This window comes from Lepisosteus oculatus, chromosome 5 (assembly GCF_040954835.1).
Source record: "Lepisosteus oculatus isolate fLepOcu1 chromosome 5, fLepOcu1.hap2, whole genome shotgun sequence".
In the NCBI taxonomy this organism is placed as follows: Eukaryota; Metazoa; Chordata; class Actinopteri; order Semionotiformes; family Lepisosteidae; genus Lepisosteus; species Lepisosteus oculatus.
In genome coordinates, this window is record NC_090700.1 from 15337837 (window position 1) to 15354811 (window position 16975).

The 16975-nt window shown below is 35.7% G+C and overlaps 1 protein-coding gene across 18 annotated transcripts in view; it reads left to right on the forward strand.

Moving 5' to 3' along the window:
- Positions 1-16975, forward strand: part of nbeaa (neurobeachin a) — a 354854-nt gene that overhangs the window by 211326 nt on the left and 126553 nt on the right. For all 18 annotated transcript variants that reach the window (XM_015341879.2, XM_069190158.1, XM_069190159.1 and 15 more), the window contains one exon: positions 3321-3487. In XM_015341879.2, coding sequence (XP_015197365.1) covers positions 3321-3487 — 167 coding nt within the window. The remainder of the gene's footprint in view (positions 1-3320; positions 3488-16975) is intronic.

Here is a 16975-nt window from a genome sequence, read left to right on the forward strand (position 1 = left end):
TAAGTGTTCTCATCTAAGGAAACAAGTAAATTAATTTCTGTTGAATTGCTTCAGGGAACATTGTATTGAAAATATCAGTGTTCATTAAATACACATCAATCCTGGCATTACTTTAGGGAATTAATTGTTTTCTTATTAGCATATAATAAATATATCGAGCATAAAGATTTTGTAACCGGAAATGTAATGAGGTGGCAGTAATGCAGTAAGTCAAATGCCATTTAAATCTTTCTGTCTCAGCAAATGTGGATAACTTTGAACCCCTGTTTGAATCTATTTCTTCTCAAAAACTGTGTTTCATTGACTATGATGCTATTTTAATCTCTAAAAATCAGATAATTTACGTCTTGCAAGTAAAGCAATGACTCAAAACCATAAGTGTCCATGTGAAAGGCTCACTTTCCTGCTATTCCAAGACTTTGTCCAGAATGCATCATTACTAAATTAAAAAATAGCAGCAAAAGCCCTTAAACCTTAGCTCCTTAGTAGCTCCCTAGTTAGATTAGGGAGATATTGTACTGCCTTGAAACAGAAGCTCAAATTATATAGTTTGTTTATACCTTTAATCACATATGTTAGAGAGTACAAACACGAGATACAGTGAATTAAAATAGCTCTTTAATTAAACAATGAAACAGTTTGACACATACAGGGTAACCTTAATGTCTGTTTTGCAAAGGGAGTAGAAAGTTTGGGTCAAAGCCAGTACAGCCATGATATATTACCTCGAAGTCAGCCTGGGTTTTCTGCGCTACTGGCAAGTTTCTTGAATAGCACACAGGAGCTTAAACGCAAGAACTGATGAGGTTCTTATCTTGGGCAAGCAGCCTTCTTTAACTAGCAGCTTGATATACTATTTCTTGGGATCCTTGACCTCCCAGATAAACTAGGAGACGCCAAGATATGGCTTGTCACAAGGAAATATACATAACCCTCACTTCAGTTTGTCAGGGCAGACAGCAGGCACTTTTCATATGGGGATTGCTGCTGCTTTATTACAAAGCCTTTAGATTGAAGATTTGAAAGGCAGATAAGATATATTTACAATTAAGTTGGTGTCAGGGTGAGGCTTCATATAATTTAAGTGATAAATAACATTTGATATTTGTCAGTGCGTCACATGGTAACTTGAGATGACAACGGGAGATTGAGTTATCTGCCATTTGAAGAATATGTGGAGGTATAATATCTGACAGAATTCAAATATAAAACAGGAAATTCAATTAACTTTCAGCTTCTGTTAGCAAATTAGATTTTGAATATTAGCAAAATTCCCCAAAGGCAGCATGGTAAGACAATCTTATTTTAGTCAGAAAGATAAAGTAAAATGTGCCACGCAAGATTACTTTTAGTCTGGCATTAGCTTGTGCAGTCTTTTTCAGTTACACTTTGAAAAGTAACATTTGAAGATTTTTTGTAACCTTTACCGTTGTAAATAGTTGCCATCTAATTGTTTGGTTTAGAGCAATTTTTAAAATGCCAGTAAAAGTCAAATGTGAAAAAACTGTTAATACACTAATGGTAATATTTTTCTTTAGCTAAGACCCTTGGAAAAAATGTCTATAGATGTATATTTGTGGACTGTCTGGTGGTGTGGCTCTTAGTATTGCTGTTTCACACACCTTGGTAGCTGGGTTCAGTTCTGTGAAAAGCCTGCACAGAGGGTTTCCTCTGGCTTCATGCTGGCTAGGATGATTGGTGTCTGTAAATTGTCCTGTGAGCATGTTCCTTGCAGTGAACTAGAGTTCCATCCAAGGTGCAGTCACTGCTAGTGTCCTCTTTATCTGGAATAAGCTTCAGTTTTCTACAAGCCTTACCAGGAATATGCCGCTTCTGATAAAGAATGGAATGACATTTGTTATGGTTTTATTAAAAAGAAATTGATTTACCCAACATATGCATATTGGTAAATGGGGATATTTTGATAATAAATGAGCTTCATTAACATGATTGCATTTTAATGTGGTGGTTCTAAGGAGTCCATACTATAATTTAAAATGGGACCATTTTCTTGAAATATTCGAGTGCATTAAAGCTCTCTTGAATATTAATATGTCTTTTATTCTCCAGTGCTTCTTAATGCAAAAATAAAACATACAAATATACACTATGTATAGCATGCTTATTTTCTTAGTTGTTTACAATGTGTACAATGTCATTGTGAAATGAATTGTGAAACTTTTATATTCAGTACTGAATTGCACTGAGGGGTGTAATAAAAGAGTTCTAAAATTCAATGGATTTGAAGCACCATCATGTCTTTTCACTATTTAATAACAATTTGCACTATTTAATAGAAAACCAGGGCTTAATTGCCAGTCAAAACCTCCAATAAATAAAGACTGTACACATTTGTATATTGAATAGAAACTCTTGCTGTTTTGTGTTGAAAGAACATTGGCTTTCTTGTAGAGTGGCCATAAAAACTATTTACACATTGGAGTGTCTTGGAGTGCAGAGATCTGCCTACCTGGGCTATGCTTGTGATATTTTATAGACCAATCAAATCCATCATTAAATGTAGACTGTGCATTCAATGATCAGGGAATATCTGAAAGATTAAACAATTTACAAAGACTGATTTCCTCAGGGAGTGCAGTTAGACCAGTTTCCTCAATGTAGTGAGCAATGTGAAGCCAATCAAGCTTTTGAATCTGCACTTATTTATCAATGTTGCCCTTGTTCCCCAAAAAAGAACATACAGTATCCTTTAATCTTGGCATCATACACCAGGTTCTTGATGAGCTAACTCCCTCTGCTGTGCAAGGATTTCTTCAGAAATGCTTCAGATTGCCAAAACCTGCAAACATACTGTACTGTAGCTGAAGTACTTGACAGTGAAATGTTGCCCATCTATTCTAAGCAAACACTAGTACAGAATAACTTTGTATTTTGATTTTCATGTGAAGGGATTTACTTTTGCCAATACTGTATGCTTATTGTTGGCATTTGAAAACATTCTGATGTTAAGGGAGGAACTCTTTAGACTCAATGTCAACCAACAAGACATAGTAGTGAGATTTTAAAAAAATATGCTTATAAATATGTAGATGGTAATAAAAAAGAAGTTTAGGTTCTATCAAATTAAGTACCTTGCGGTAATCCCATTTTTAAACTGTATACATTAACATTATAACAAAAAAGTAATCATATAGAAACTCCAATATTAAAGTTTTATGACAAATTGTTGCTTGTTTTCAGTACAAAGTTTTGTATTTTGTGGGTTTAGGTTTTGGTGTAATGGGTGCTCGATATGAACCTGATTAGTGGTGTTCGGGTGATGGACCTGGTGTCTCAGTGGGTGTTTCTCTCATTGGCAGTCAAACTGTGCTCAGTATGCTGCTGACAGGAAGGAAGAGGAGAAGATGTGTGATCATCTCATTAGTGCTGCCAAACACAGGGACCATGTGACCGCCAACCAGCTGAAACAGAAGATCCTCAATATTCTGACCAACAAGCACGGAGCCTGGGGGACGCTATCCCAGAGGTAAGGGATGAGGAGTGATATTGGATTCCCTTTTGGAAATTTAACCTTCCCTCATGCGTTGTGGTTCTGGACATGAGGGCGGTTGTCATTAGATGTAATTTTCCTGGTATCCAGTCAGGTCATGCTCCAGGTCAGCAAACTCAATTACTGTACAAAATGGCTTAAGCCCCAGGAGACTGCTGATTGGCTGCTTTGATGGTCATTATTGGGGTGTCTTAGAGCTATTGGGTTATTTCTCTATACTGGTATCCAGACTCACTACCATACTCTCACACATGGGAATGTCAAGGTAATGTTATAGCATCTGAAGGACATAATTTATTGAACACTGCTTTTGTTTTAAACTAACATTTCTCTTACAAATGTTGTGTATTTCTAAACGAGTACAGTGCCTTTTTAAGGTTAAAAACGACATTTCTGAATTAAAACTGCCATTTCCCAATTTTCCATTAAAAAGAGATTTAGGTTTATTTTTCTCAAAGGCTTTGAAAATCCACCTGTATTATCCTCACAACGGGGAAAAAAGACTGGTGATCTAAAAAGTTCAAAATCTATTACATGATTATCTCCAAAATAAATAATTTTAAAATGCAGAAATTTTAAATTGTATATCTTGGATCATATTGCACATTTGCAGAATTTAGATATTTCTCTTTAGTTTTAGAATCAATAAGGAGGCCTTGATTTCTTCTTCTTCATGGCATATTTTTTTTTTCAAAAATTGAATGTTTTGTTCTTTGTAACATATTCATTGAGCAGTTAGAATTGCCAATTAAACAGTGAGAAACTCCTGAAGCCAGTAACATGCGATATTTGAAATTGTTCTGTTAGAGAAAACACATTCTTTCAAGGATTTTACAAACACATTTTGTAATCTCTACAGATACTGACTAATATAGAGAACCTACTGTATTGCTTTTTAAAAATGCCAATAAAAATACCAATGGTTTATTTTTGTTTTACTTAAGATTTAACCCCTACATAAAAAAAGTAAAACAAATATTACATATACTCTAAGTGTTCAGTAGGTATTATCTGTCATACTTTATTGGTGTTAAAGTGAGACAATCTCCTAAACAGCTTTAGATAGATAATACTTTATTAATCCCGTAGGGAAATTGATGAATGTTTAAGGTTGTCTCAGTAAATGTCCAAATGTTGTTTCTTGAGCATGTTTAAACTAAGTGGCTGATATGTTTTAAAATATGAGAATAGAGCATAACACTGTGTATTTTGTGAAGTATTTTTTCTTTTTGTGTATAATGAATTTCTAGATTAATTTAGGAATTTTTAAAATGATTTCTCCCACTGTACTGTACATGGGTTATTTGCATATATCAGTATTTTGAAACTTAGAATTACTGAGAGATCAAAAGGCATTTGCAGTGTTTTCTTATGTGTAAGGCCTGAAAAGGATGTAAAGTGAAACTGTTTTGCACTTTGTTATATGTTCCATGCATTCAAATATACCATTGCACCATGATGCACACAGTCTTGTATTAAAAAGGGAAAGTGAGTTGCATCAGTCATTTTGAAAAATATGCTGATAGTACTATATATGCAGCCTGTTCATCGTCTGCCTGAAGCACTCCTTTGAAGTTGACTGTTAGCCATCCATTGTTATCTGGTTTTTATCAGTGTTAAAGCTGGGCCACACAGAAGACCAGGTTCATGGTGTCAAAGTCTTGTTTTTTTAAAAAAAGGCTTTTAAACACAGGTAGTAAAATAATACTTCTAGGCACATATAATAGTTTAGAGAATCAAACAACAATAATGTGTGTGTGTGTTGGATCATGGTTTCTGTAGTTACTATTTTTATTTTTCTGTCAGATTACAAAAGATCTGGAAAATCTGATTAACATAGTAAGTAAAAGTAGCATCTAGTTTGTAGGCTTCTATGGCTGCTCTTTACATTTTAACTTTAGTGAAAGGTAATCAAAGTTGCTTCAATGTAGAATATGTCCGATCACCCAAGTCTGTTTTAAATATACTGTTTTTGTAGGAATAATGCCAGAAGGTTTAAGAAAATCTTTGTTTCAAAGATTGAGAAAATACTCATGGCAATTTAGAAAATTGTTGGTAAAAAAGAGCAGCCAGGGAATTGAAATCAACTTCTCTTTTAAATGTGATCCAATATCTACTTTGGTTTTCTCAGAAAATAAATCGGGGTCATCACACATAGGAAGAAGTTCATATGTGAATCCCCATGGAAATTTAAATCACAGCAGACTTGCTGATAGACAGGGAAGTCCATTCGAAATGCAGATCATTCATAAATCTTCTCCATAAGCAGATTTCAGACAAAACATCTGCCAGGATCGACTGTGTGCCTAACCATTAGGGATCCTTTAGTGCTTTATGAAAATTGTGGTTACCATTTTGTAAATGATTTTTCTAGCCAGCCTTGGTCACCTTGCTGGACTGTGAATCCCCAAAGCCCCAGTGTGCCACATTTTGAAGACATCAGTCACCAAGAGGCTGAGAGGAAAAAAGAGATCTATTTATATTTATGGCATCTTAAGTAACAGAGCACAACCTTTCCATGGGTATACAGAAAAAGCTTGTTTTTCTGTCATCTCTACTGGCTTAATCCGATGACCTTGACATTGCTGCTGTCCTGTAATGTTCCCTCTGGGTCCTTAAATAATGTAGATGAGCTGCCGAGTCCCCAGATTGTTTGAGTTGCAGAAATGCTGGCTGCTGGACCATCAATGAACAATCCTTGTCCCAAATCCCAGAGAGCTGCTGAACTCTAAGGCCACTATTATGTCATGGAATAATTAGATGTAATTGGGAATGAAGAGGGTTTGTTCCATGAAGTGCAGCATGTTGGATTAACAAGGGTGAATGCTTACGATATTTTCTTTTTGATGCTTGTATCTTTCCTTAGACGCAGTACTTTTCAAACATGTTGGGATAGCAAAGTCAAAACTGATATTTGTGCTTTAAAATTCATGTCATTGTTATGTGCACCTACAGTATAAGATTATTTTGAATTACAAGTACAAATTAATATGGTTTATTTTGGGTAATTCCATGCATACTTTTGGGCATATTAGAACATGAACAAACTTTGTGTTCAATTCAATGATTTTCAGTGACCATAAATATTGGAACACATTTCCTATAAGTAAATATCAACATGTAAAAGTAAGTATTTGGTTGCATATCCCTGCACTGCATGAAGTCTGCGATGCATTGAGCTCATCACTCTCTTTGTATAATTATTTGATATACTATGCCAAGCATCCAAACTCATGCTGAAGCCACTTTGAGATGTCTGTTATTGATGTGGTCTGATTTTTGTTTCTTTGACATGTGAAGTGCTTTCTAAATTGGATTTAAATCTGTAGATTGATATAGCCGGTCTTCCCCTTTCTTTCTTTTAACTCTGGGGTTGCATTGAATGGATGTTTTGTGTCATTGTCCTGCTGCATAACAAAGTGCTACCCAATAAGTATGGGAGTTATTCATCTACATAAGCAAGCCAAATATTTCTGTAAACATCAAATTCATTTTGTGGCAATCATCATTTGTTACATCACCACAGACAGGTGAGTCAGTACCAGAGACAGCAGTGCATGCTCAGGCTATGTCAGTACCTACACCATGCTTCATAATTTGCTCAGAAGTGCAGACATAAGCCAGGAGAGAGTCTTGGAACTTTTTATGGACAAATTAGACCAAGACAGACCTTTACCAAAATAATGGAAAAGTTACCATCTCATCTGTGAACATGATGGCGATCATGTCATGCATAGCCACCTCTGGAACTTGGTCACTCATTAATCATTGGGGGTTCAAGTCTTTGAGCTCAAGGGGACTAGATTATATTCAATTTCCCATTCATAAGTGTAATGTATATTAATAGATTCCAGTGGAGACAGAATGCAGTTTGTACTGCCAAAATTGAGTTTTATTCAGGAGGTAATGGTTCAATTTTTATTAGAATTTTTCTTTCCTCCTTGAAGTGTAGGTCTGAAACCTGTAGATGAAGCAGGTTGGACTTATTTGCATTGTGGTTGTCCTATAAGAACAATTGGTGAACCTTTACTAGTTTCACAGTCTACACCATATGGCTTCCATATGCAGAATTTTTTTTTCCATATATTTAAGAAAATAGATTTAGAAAACAAGGTAGTTTACATTTTTACAAGAGTTTGCCCTGGCTTTGAGGCTAGCTACAAGTATTCTTGCTCTGACACTTGGTAATTAAAGGTCCCGTGGTACTGTTTGTAAGCATGGTGTCAATGATAAATTCAGCTTTCGGTTGGTCAGTCTAATCATTCTTAAAATCCATCTTAGTTCAGCTGGGGAAGTGATTCTCACTTTACCTGATCTCCTGTGTAATAGGTGCCACATTACAGTGGCAGATGAAGTAGATCCTCTCCTATATGAAAGTATAGTGAGATGAAAATCTCTATGTACAACATATGGAAGCAATTACCAATAGCAGTATTATTCAGAATTTCTCTATTAAATGTCATAAAAAGTGACACATTATACTGTAATTGACATTAACAGAGACACAAATAGAATTCCTCCATTGATATTGTCTGGTGCAGCTTCAGCTTTTATCTTATCACGTGTAGAAAACAAAGCAAAATCAGATTTTTTCCTTTAAGATTATTTTAAGAGTTTTTCAAAAGGTTTGAAATGCAGTGCATTCACTTCCATTGCTGTATTACTAATCGGTTTTTATTGCCTGCTGAGCAGGTACACAAGAGTAAAAAATGTATTTATTTTTAAAAAAACAAAAGTATAAATGTTGTTTGACCAAATACAATATATTGGATTGAATTCCTGCCACCAAATTTACTTATTCAAATATTTATAGAAAACATCTGAACAGCATTAAATTTGCATCGAAACAAAAGGTTATTGAGCCACGATGCATTGTAAATTATACAGCAAAATTTCCAACTTCAAATTTTAATGGTAACCTGCTGGAAAAGAAAAATGATGCAATATGTTCATGAGCTCAAGGCAGTGTTGCAGTCGAGCAGCTTAGTCTTATTCAATGCTACATTAACTTTTCCATTTATGCTGCTCTTGTAAAATATAAAGCCCTGCAGCATTTTGAAGTAGCTGTCTATTATATTTGCGTGTTGCTATCTTTGCTGTGTTCAGGCTCTTGCCGTATTTTAAAGGATGCTCTGGCCACCTTTGTGACTGGGTGTTATTTGGTGTGGACAATTACAACAATTGGTCTGTTGGTTTTAGCATGGGGGCTGAAACATTCAGTGTCTCTGTTTTTCATCTCTTTGTCCACGTCTGTCGAAGGGTTAAGAACCAAGAACTTGGAAAAATATTTTGACTGTTAAAATCAAGATAATAACCATGTAATTGAAGACCTCCTGCAACCTGATTGAACAGTTTAGAGCTCTAGTTTAATACACCTAATAACACCAGTGTCCCCTGCTGCTTTCACATAATTTATTATTTTGAAACAAAGAAAATAGTAACATTTTTTAAAAAGACTATGAAAGAAGTATGATTTTTCACAACTATATGAGTTCCAGCGCTCACTGGTTGCTTAAACAATTAACAGATATCCAAATCCCCCTGAAAGGATGTCTGTTTGATCATACTTTATGCTTCCGTGATGATGAATGTCCCAGTATTGAGTTGGCATTAGAAAATCAATATTTTTAAAATTGAAACAGTATAGGTTCGTATTGATCTGTACAGCTAAATCAAAACGAAAGGCTTTGAAAACGCTCTCCTGGACACCTCACTACCCAGTAATGGCATACTATCAATTTTAGCTTTCCACTGATAAATCAAGTTGAAAATTGGATGTCAGATTTTTTTATACTAAAGGGGTGATTTTTGTGCCCTTCCTCCCCCTCCCTAGGTGACCTCTTTCAATGGGTTCTAAAGTTCAGCACTGCCACAAGGAAGGAGATGTCAGATGTGGCATTTGAATTAATTTGAGAATAATTTATAAAGCTGCAAAACACAGAAGCATTTTAAATTGTGTACGGTTTGGAGCCTCTGCAATCATTTTCAAGTTAATGCCCTCCTTCGTCCTGTTAATGAAAGAACAGTGTTGATCTTTACTCCCAACACAGCACAGAACTGTTTTCCTCACCAAAAAGAAAATGAATGTAACTCAGATGATATTTCCTCAGAGGCAGAACAAATTTACACAAAATGCATTTTTTTTTCCTCTTCTGCTGAACTAATTTTGGTGCGTTTTATGTATTTTTGCTGTGATTAAAGCTTGTAATATAGGGATAAGCATAATCATAGAGCTTTCTTTTTAGTTGTATTACACACAATTGTATTTATACTGTGTGTTTGTGTAGCTATGCAATGTAGTGCATTTTTTCCTGCATCAGGTCACAGTGCATTCTTATCCATAACATTGTCAAAGGAGTAATGAATTGAGATATCGCTTAATGTGACTCAACACATGCAGTGAAGCACAAGTATGTTTGAAGTACACAAACCCTGAAAGTGCATTTCCTGGTACAAGAGCAGCCCCTCCAGCTACAGAAGCTATGATTTCATTCTAGGGAGTGCATTCTGTTTCCTACTGTCTGCCTTCTGCAGCCACAATACCTTATCGGAATCACATTGCATTAGTCCTCAAAGGCTAAGGAGCCACTGAGCTGCTTCACTGCTTGAAGCAGCTGACCTTCAAGAAAAGCCAAGAGCTGCAGGAGAGGTGGAAGTATCCTCAGCCGGTGATGCAATGTTCTGAGGTAGTGAACATCGAAGCACAAGCAAAAACTCTCAAGCATACTTTTACTTTTGCAGCCAATTGTTTAGTTGGCTTGAATTGGTATTATTTACATTTAATAAATTAATGTTTTAAGGTTTCTAACTCTAGGGAGTTAAAAGCTCTGAAACCAGGGCTAGCCCATGGCACGAGGGAACCTTTCCTTTCAGACCTTAATTATTTTGAATAAGCCGCCTTTCGTTTCGATTTCTATAGAGTTTCATTTCCAGAATTTCTGTCATGCCTTCTTTCCTTGACTGACACTGTTTTGCTAATCAGCTATATTTATGTACTGATTACTCTTTGTAGAGCTCCTATCTTAAACAAAACAGGCAGGACAAGGAAAGCACACAACAATTCCTTTGTTTTAAAACATCAGCGTTTATGTAAAAAGTGTCTCATCGACAGCTGACAAAGAGCTGTTAAGTTGAGGACTGTGTGGCAGGCCTTAACTCAACCTGACTAGTTATTGATTGTGAAGTTTTCTGTTGTATAATTACTTTTTGCTGGAGAAAAATGTAGCGGGTATTGATCTGTGTGGAAGCATTCGAATAGCCGTTTCCCTTGACTAACAGTGAGTTTCATCTTTCATCTGTGATAAATGGTAACAATCTGGCCCAGGATAATAACTTTGTGATGGAATGAACCCTTCAGTCACACAGCCCCCACTGAAACACGCTTCCTCCAATCTTGTTTGAAAGGGTTATCAATTCTAATACCAGCCTGTTAGGAAATGGGGACTCTAGGTCTGTAGATCTAAAGGTTTTCATGCAGGGGTATCAAGTATGTGCTGAGGTGCAGTTTTAGCTTAAGAGGAGAGTTTAGCTGAGAAGTCTCTTTTTAATAGGCAGCACCTTCAACAAATTATATCTGTGTTCACATTCTTTCAAGGAGATTTTTGTCATGTTCACTAAATCAGCCATGCATTAGATAGGTAATCTCCTGAAGGTTGAGGTAGAGCATGCCCATTTATTTTTATATAATATATTTTATTTAATGAGTCCAATCAGTTAAAGGGCTGGACGACTGCATCAAAGTGCTCCCTGTTGTCTTTAGCCCATCATTTGCCCTGATTGCACATAGCTTAGTATAGCATTGTCCCTTTCACTAACCATCAAGTCATGCTTTGCATTATTGTTGTCACTGTTAATCTGGCCCCAGTGATACCTTCTTTCCAATGATTTAATTGGTCTAATTGATTTGGCCATGCTCAGAATCTGACCTTCTGTGAAAGATCACAATAAAGGATCTTTTTATTTTTGTGTATGGAGCTTTTATGTTTGTGCACACTATATGCATATGTGTCTGATAATTTGATCATTTGAATATACAGAGGTGGGGATTGTATGATTGCATGATACTTGTTATGCTTTGAGTATAAGGAATTCGTTTGAAATGATAAAAACATAGAAACCTTTTATGATTAGTAAATGATGTAACTGAAGTTGTATCATTAATTTCATGTATTCCACATTGAGATGCCTCAGAAGAGAAACCTTAACAGTGGAAAAAGGAAATGGCAAATGAGAAGCATTTGTCTCAAAGAAAAACAGTTTTATTATACGTACTGAAATATCCTCTTTTTTCTTTTCTAAGAAACTCCGAAGGGCTAAGTACTATGTCAGATACAGTGAGTGGGAGTTTGTGGTTTGAAAACACTCCAATTCAGGCTATCTGTATTCTGTTAGCCTGCTGTTTTGGTCACCTCTCAGCTGCCTGTTTGGTTGTCTGTGTCACGCTGAGCCCCTGGAGACCTGAGTGCTTCATATGTCTTGACACATTTCGACTGGACAGCTTGCTTTATGAACTGCCAGTGCACACTGCAAACACATTAATTGTACAGGTTTCTTTCTAGAAAAGCAGATTTACAGTAAGAGTAAAGCAAATAAGTGGACAGTAAATGTATGGAATGTTCTAAAACCATCATCCAGACGTGTTCTGTTACTTGAGAAAAACATAATATTAAAAATAATATTTTTTTTAAATCAAGGCTATGTGGAAATGTATTTCTGTTCCATAAGGGAAAAAGTTCCTGTTTTAATTCTGGTAGTTTTCTATAATAATTCACTTTGAGGATATAAAAACTAGAATACTTTAATTTAAATGTAATATACAGTATGACCATAATCCAAAAATGTTCATGCATTAATTCTGGGATTTACAAAACCATGAATATGTTCAACTAAAGATTTGCTGCAAGTATTTGAACTGAATTTGCTGTGTGTATACTGTATCTTGTGAAGTATCTCAATTTATGTATGCATACTAGGCAAGAAAAGACATTCTTTTGTTCTACCTTTTCATTGCTTGCTTTCCCATTTGTTCTTGACCTGCAAAATGCTCTTCCCTTGGGGTATTTTTAACCTTGTTGCCTGTGCTAATTATCCCCAGAGAAAGGTTAATTCAGACAATTGTCGCTTTGGAAGCCACATAATTTGTCTAGACATAGTTTACCCATGTTGAGTGTAAAAATTTAAGAGATTTATTTTAATTTTGCTTTGAAATAGCCACTGAAAAGCAGATCTGAATTATACCTATGATAGACTGCATGCATTAAAGAAGTTAAATTCTGTAATGCAAACACTTCAGCATAACCTAAATAAAGAGGAGCATATTAAATTCTCATTATAATGTGAATGTTGAGAGAACTCAAGGCAACAAGCTAAGACTTTGAGAAAAGGGAACTTTTCTGCATCAGCTGCACAAATGCATGTGAAATGTCTTAATCAAAGATCAAGGTCTGAACTGCACAAGCCTCTGCTTTGCATGAAAGTTATTGCAGACGTAATAATCCACTGGCACACGTTTCTGCTTTAACCCAGTATAATCAATTCTGTTTATTATTTATTACACTATTACAATCACTAACATGCTGTGCACACTTGGGTACAATTTATTTCTTTATCATCTTTTTGCATTGTGCCTTTCGCTGTGATATTGTGGAATGTGGGATCAATATGTTGTATATTGTATATTGCAAAGTTTGTGTAGTGCTTCACGCTGTTGGTGATAGTAATGGTTTTTTATGCTATTTCCCCTGCATTCAGATGTTCTAAACAAAAGGAATGGAAAGCTTTGCTAACTGGCCCTGTCTGAACTAACTTTTATTTGCACTGGGCATGACTAAGAGCATTAAGAAACAGCAAGAGAACCTCAGAGAGGAGTATGGACATTTTTATTGTCCAGTGTTAACAGAATCTAAAATTAACCTCCCCCTTCTTTCCAGTGTGGTCTTTCTTTTAAGATAAAAGGTGGAAAATACCATTAAAATCTACACAGCTGTGGTGGCAAAGCTATAAAAATGACCCAAGGGCACAAGCCCTTTGTTAAATAATATTATTCAAACGGTAAACTGGCAATAGGTTTTAGATCATTTCACGACAGCCTGGAAAGAATTGCATAAAGGTCATTTTCGAGGATTGTGCTCCGCTAAATAAATGTGAAAGGCTACGCAAAGGGAATCTAGCCTTGCAGTGTTCTGTCATAAATTTTACCTTTTACACTTGTGGGAATTCTCAGAGAAAAAGGTTGGTTCCTGCCTGTGAAGCAGTCTATTTAAATTAGTCTTTTTTTTCCAGTGCTCCTCTTTCTTACAGTCCCTGAGTTTTTCTCTGCTGGTCATTGCTGCATATGGAGGTTATTTCTTCATTGCCCTCATTGAGGACAGGTTAGGCTCCTTGTCTGCCTGAGTTTTGACCCTAATCTAGTTCTGGTGCGTTGCCTTGTCACAGCTGGCCTCTCTCTGTTCACAGCTGAACAGTAAAATCAATGTCGGGTTTTCGGAAGGGTGGGGGGAGAGAATGCAGATGAAAGCCATACTGATCACATACAGTCATTTCCCGTAATTTTATCAGGCTTCTGGTCACGTTTTACTGGAGATCAATGTTTGCTTATTAGGCATAAAAACTGGTCTGTGTTAAGTTTTGAACAATAGCACAGTAGGAAATAAGCGGATTTGTGTTGAAAGTTGAATTTTTTTTTAAATCCTACGGCTACACAGGCTGGTAACATTGCTTGTAAAGATGAGTATCTTTGGTTGAAGGCAAAAAAATAAATTGAATCATTGTCCTGATTTTATTTATAGCCTATAGTGCGTGTCAAATGTTGCTGTTGTGAGCTGTGCACTTTGATTCTGGGCTTTGGCAATGCTAGAGTTTAGTATCACATGCCTCTTCTTTTTCACTGAGTGTTGCTCTTTAACATGGCCACATGCCAGGCTCACATATTTTCCAAGTTTTACTGGAAATAGTTCTCACAGTGTAAAATTAGTTTTTCTTACCACCAGAATGAAAATGTTATGATTTGTTATTTGAGATGTTTTTAAGACTGACATTGTATTAGCCTTGAAAAACAGTGCAGAACATCTCTTCTGTACCAAAGCTAAGGTCTTCAGGATCCTTCCATATATTACCAAAAATTGTCTTTTTTCCTTTTATATTTGATCTGTGAGCTCATTTTTTCAAATGAAATTGCATGCATGTCACATCTTTCTAAGATGTTTCAAGGCAATTATGGATGTACTGTATAATGGATATTGAAGCTCACTGTATTGATTTAATAAACAAAGATTATATTAAAGAATTAAGGTAAGTCATAGAATTCCAAAGAAATTGGAATTGAATATGTTTTAGAAAAGGTAAAATACATTGCTCCACACTATATTTAATGATCATTAATCCATAGCACAAAAACAGAGGTAGATTGCCATCTGGATACCATGATACTGTACAACCAATGTGGATAGGGTTACAAATCGTTTTCTTGGGAACACGTAATTCCTTTGTTTAAAGTCCCTTTTTATAGACATTTCAGGTTCATTTCTGAGATGTATCAATGCATTTCCTTCAACATTTTGCTTCCTTTAAGACTTGTATATCTTTTGTAATGGTGACCAGATTACAGACTATGCAGAAATGCGGCCCTAATGGGAGAAAAAAAAAACAATTTGTGGATTGAGATGTTCCAACTATTTAGCTGTCTTAACATCTTTTGTTCGTGTGTACGAATGTAGAGTAGAGCAACAGAGAATGGAGATGTAGTACGCATTATGTAATTTCTCAGCATTGAGTATATATGTGGATTTTTTGACCCACCAAGCAGTAAAAACAGATGTTTCCTTAGGTTTATTAAAATGGGAGTTTGTGTTGTGTTATACTCTGGGGCTGTTTCATGGAAACACAACATTCTCTGCTGAGCCGCTTAGACTTGCGTTACTTCCCCTTCCAGGAGGTGGTCTGGGAGAGAGCTGGATGTTGAAAAGATCATAGGGCTACAATGACGTTGATGAAAAACAGCCCTTTACCCTTTTTAAATAGTTCCTGCTTTGATTACAGACATTTATTATAATTATCCAGAGATTAGGCTGTTGTTACAGAATCCTGTAATGGAACCATTTAAAGGGAATATAATGATGCTTTATTGAATTCTTCTTTTTTTAGCAGTCTAAGAAAAGATAATGCAGTCTTTCTTTGGACAAATTGGATGTTACTTAAACATATTGCATTTGGTAGTTAGACTAAAAGGTTTGTCGTGTTATGATATCTGTCGATGCATAAGTGACTGCTTTTATACAAGAAAAGATTGCTTTGATTAATTGAATCAAAAATATGTTGACATCACTAAGGTTGTTTGTTTTCCATACCTGGAATGTATTGACAGAATGAATACGTTTTAACTTTTTGGAGAAAGTTTACGATTTACACTGCACGTTACCACGCATCATCTCATTTCTTACAGTGATACCAAAGCTGTAGAAGTATTTACCGCAATGATTCCTTTTAACAGTGTGTTAATGAAAACACTTGCAGTCTTTGATGGATACTGTCTCCATAAATTGTATAAAATGAGACCATCCGCCTGCTTTCTATTTTGAAAAAGGATTAGTGTTTAAATGTTGTTTCCGGTTTGTTTGCAATAGAAAAGTTATACTAAGAAATGTCTGTCAAGTCAGGCTACTGCACGAAGTGCATTGAAGTTATTCGGTGATTAGGGTTTTTCTTTTTTCCTTTATAGAGTGCTTTCTTGAAATCTAGGATTTATGGAGTGCAGTGAAAATCTACATTAATTAAACTGTAATCACAAGGCAGGTCTTATTATACTCGATTCAATCTTACCTCGGTGAAAGGATGTGCTTTGTCAAAGAGGGAGCTCCTCTCTCCTGTGTATGAATTATTAAATTGCGGGGATTTTAGTAGCATGATTTTATTAACAAAGCTTCAGAAAATGGTTTCTCAGTAAAAATGATCTTTGAGTGGAATTAGATAAATTATGGTTTTTACACTCAGATTCTTTTGTGTTTTGTAATTGATTTATAGTCATCAATTAGTTGCTTAATAAAGCCCTCCAGTGGAAAGGTTTGGAAACTGGATTTAAAAAAAAAAACTTTACTGAGGAAAGCATTGGTAACAGCAACTCTTTAAGAATAAGTTTTCCTTGAAACATAAGGAGGATGTTGACTACAACTGGCACTGTTTGACGAGGTGTCTCACATTTGGCACAATGTCATGGCTTTTGGAAACCAGAGGAAGAAGAGTGTTAATCACATTAAAAAGACCTGAGGTATCATGTAGGTTCATTACACATAAAATTATTTACATTTCTGAAACTGTTCTCTAAGTAGTCATGTGTTACTTCTTAGGGGGAGGAATAGTGAATTCCTAGATTTGCAGATTGAGGGAATTTGAAGAGCACTGCTGCTATACCACACTTTTGATTTGAGGAAAGCAGTAGTCAGCTGTGAAAGCTGCCAGCTTGGTTAAGTA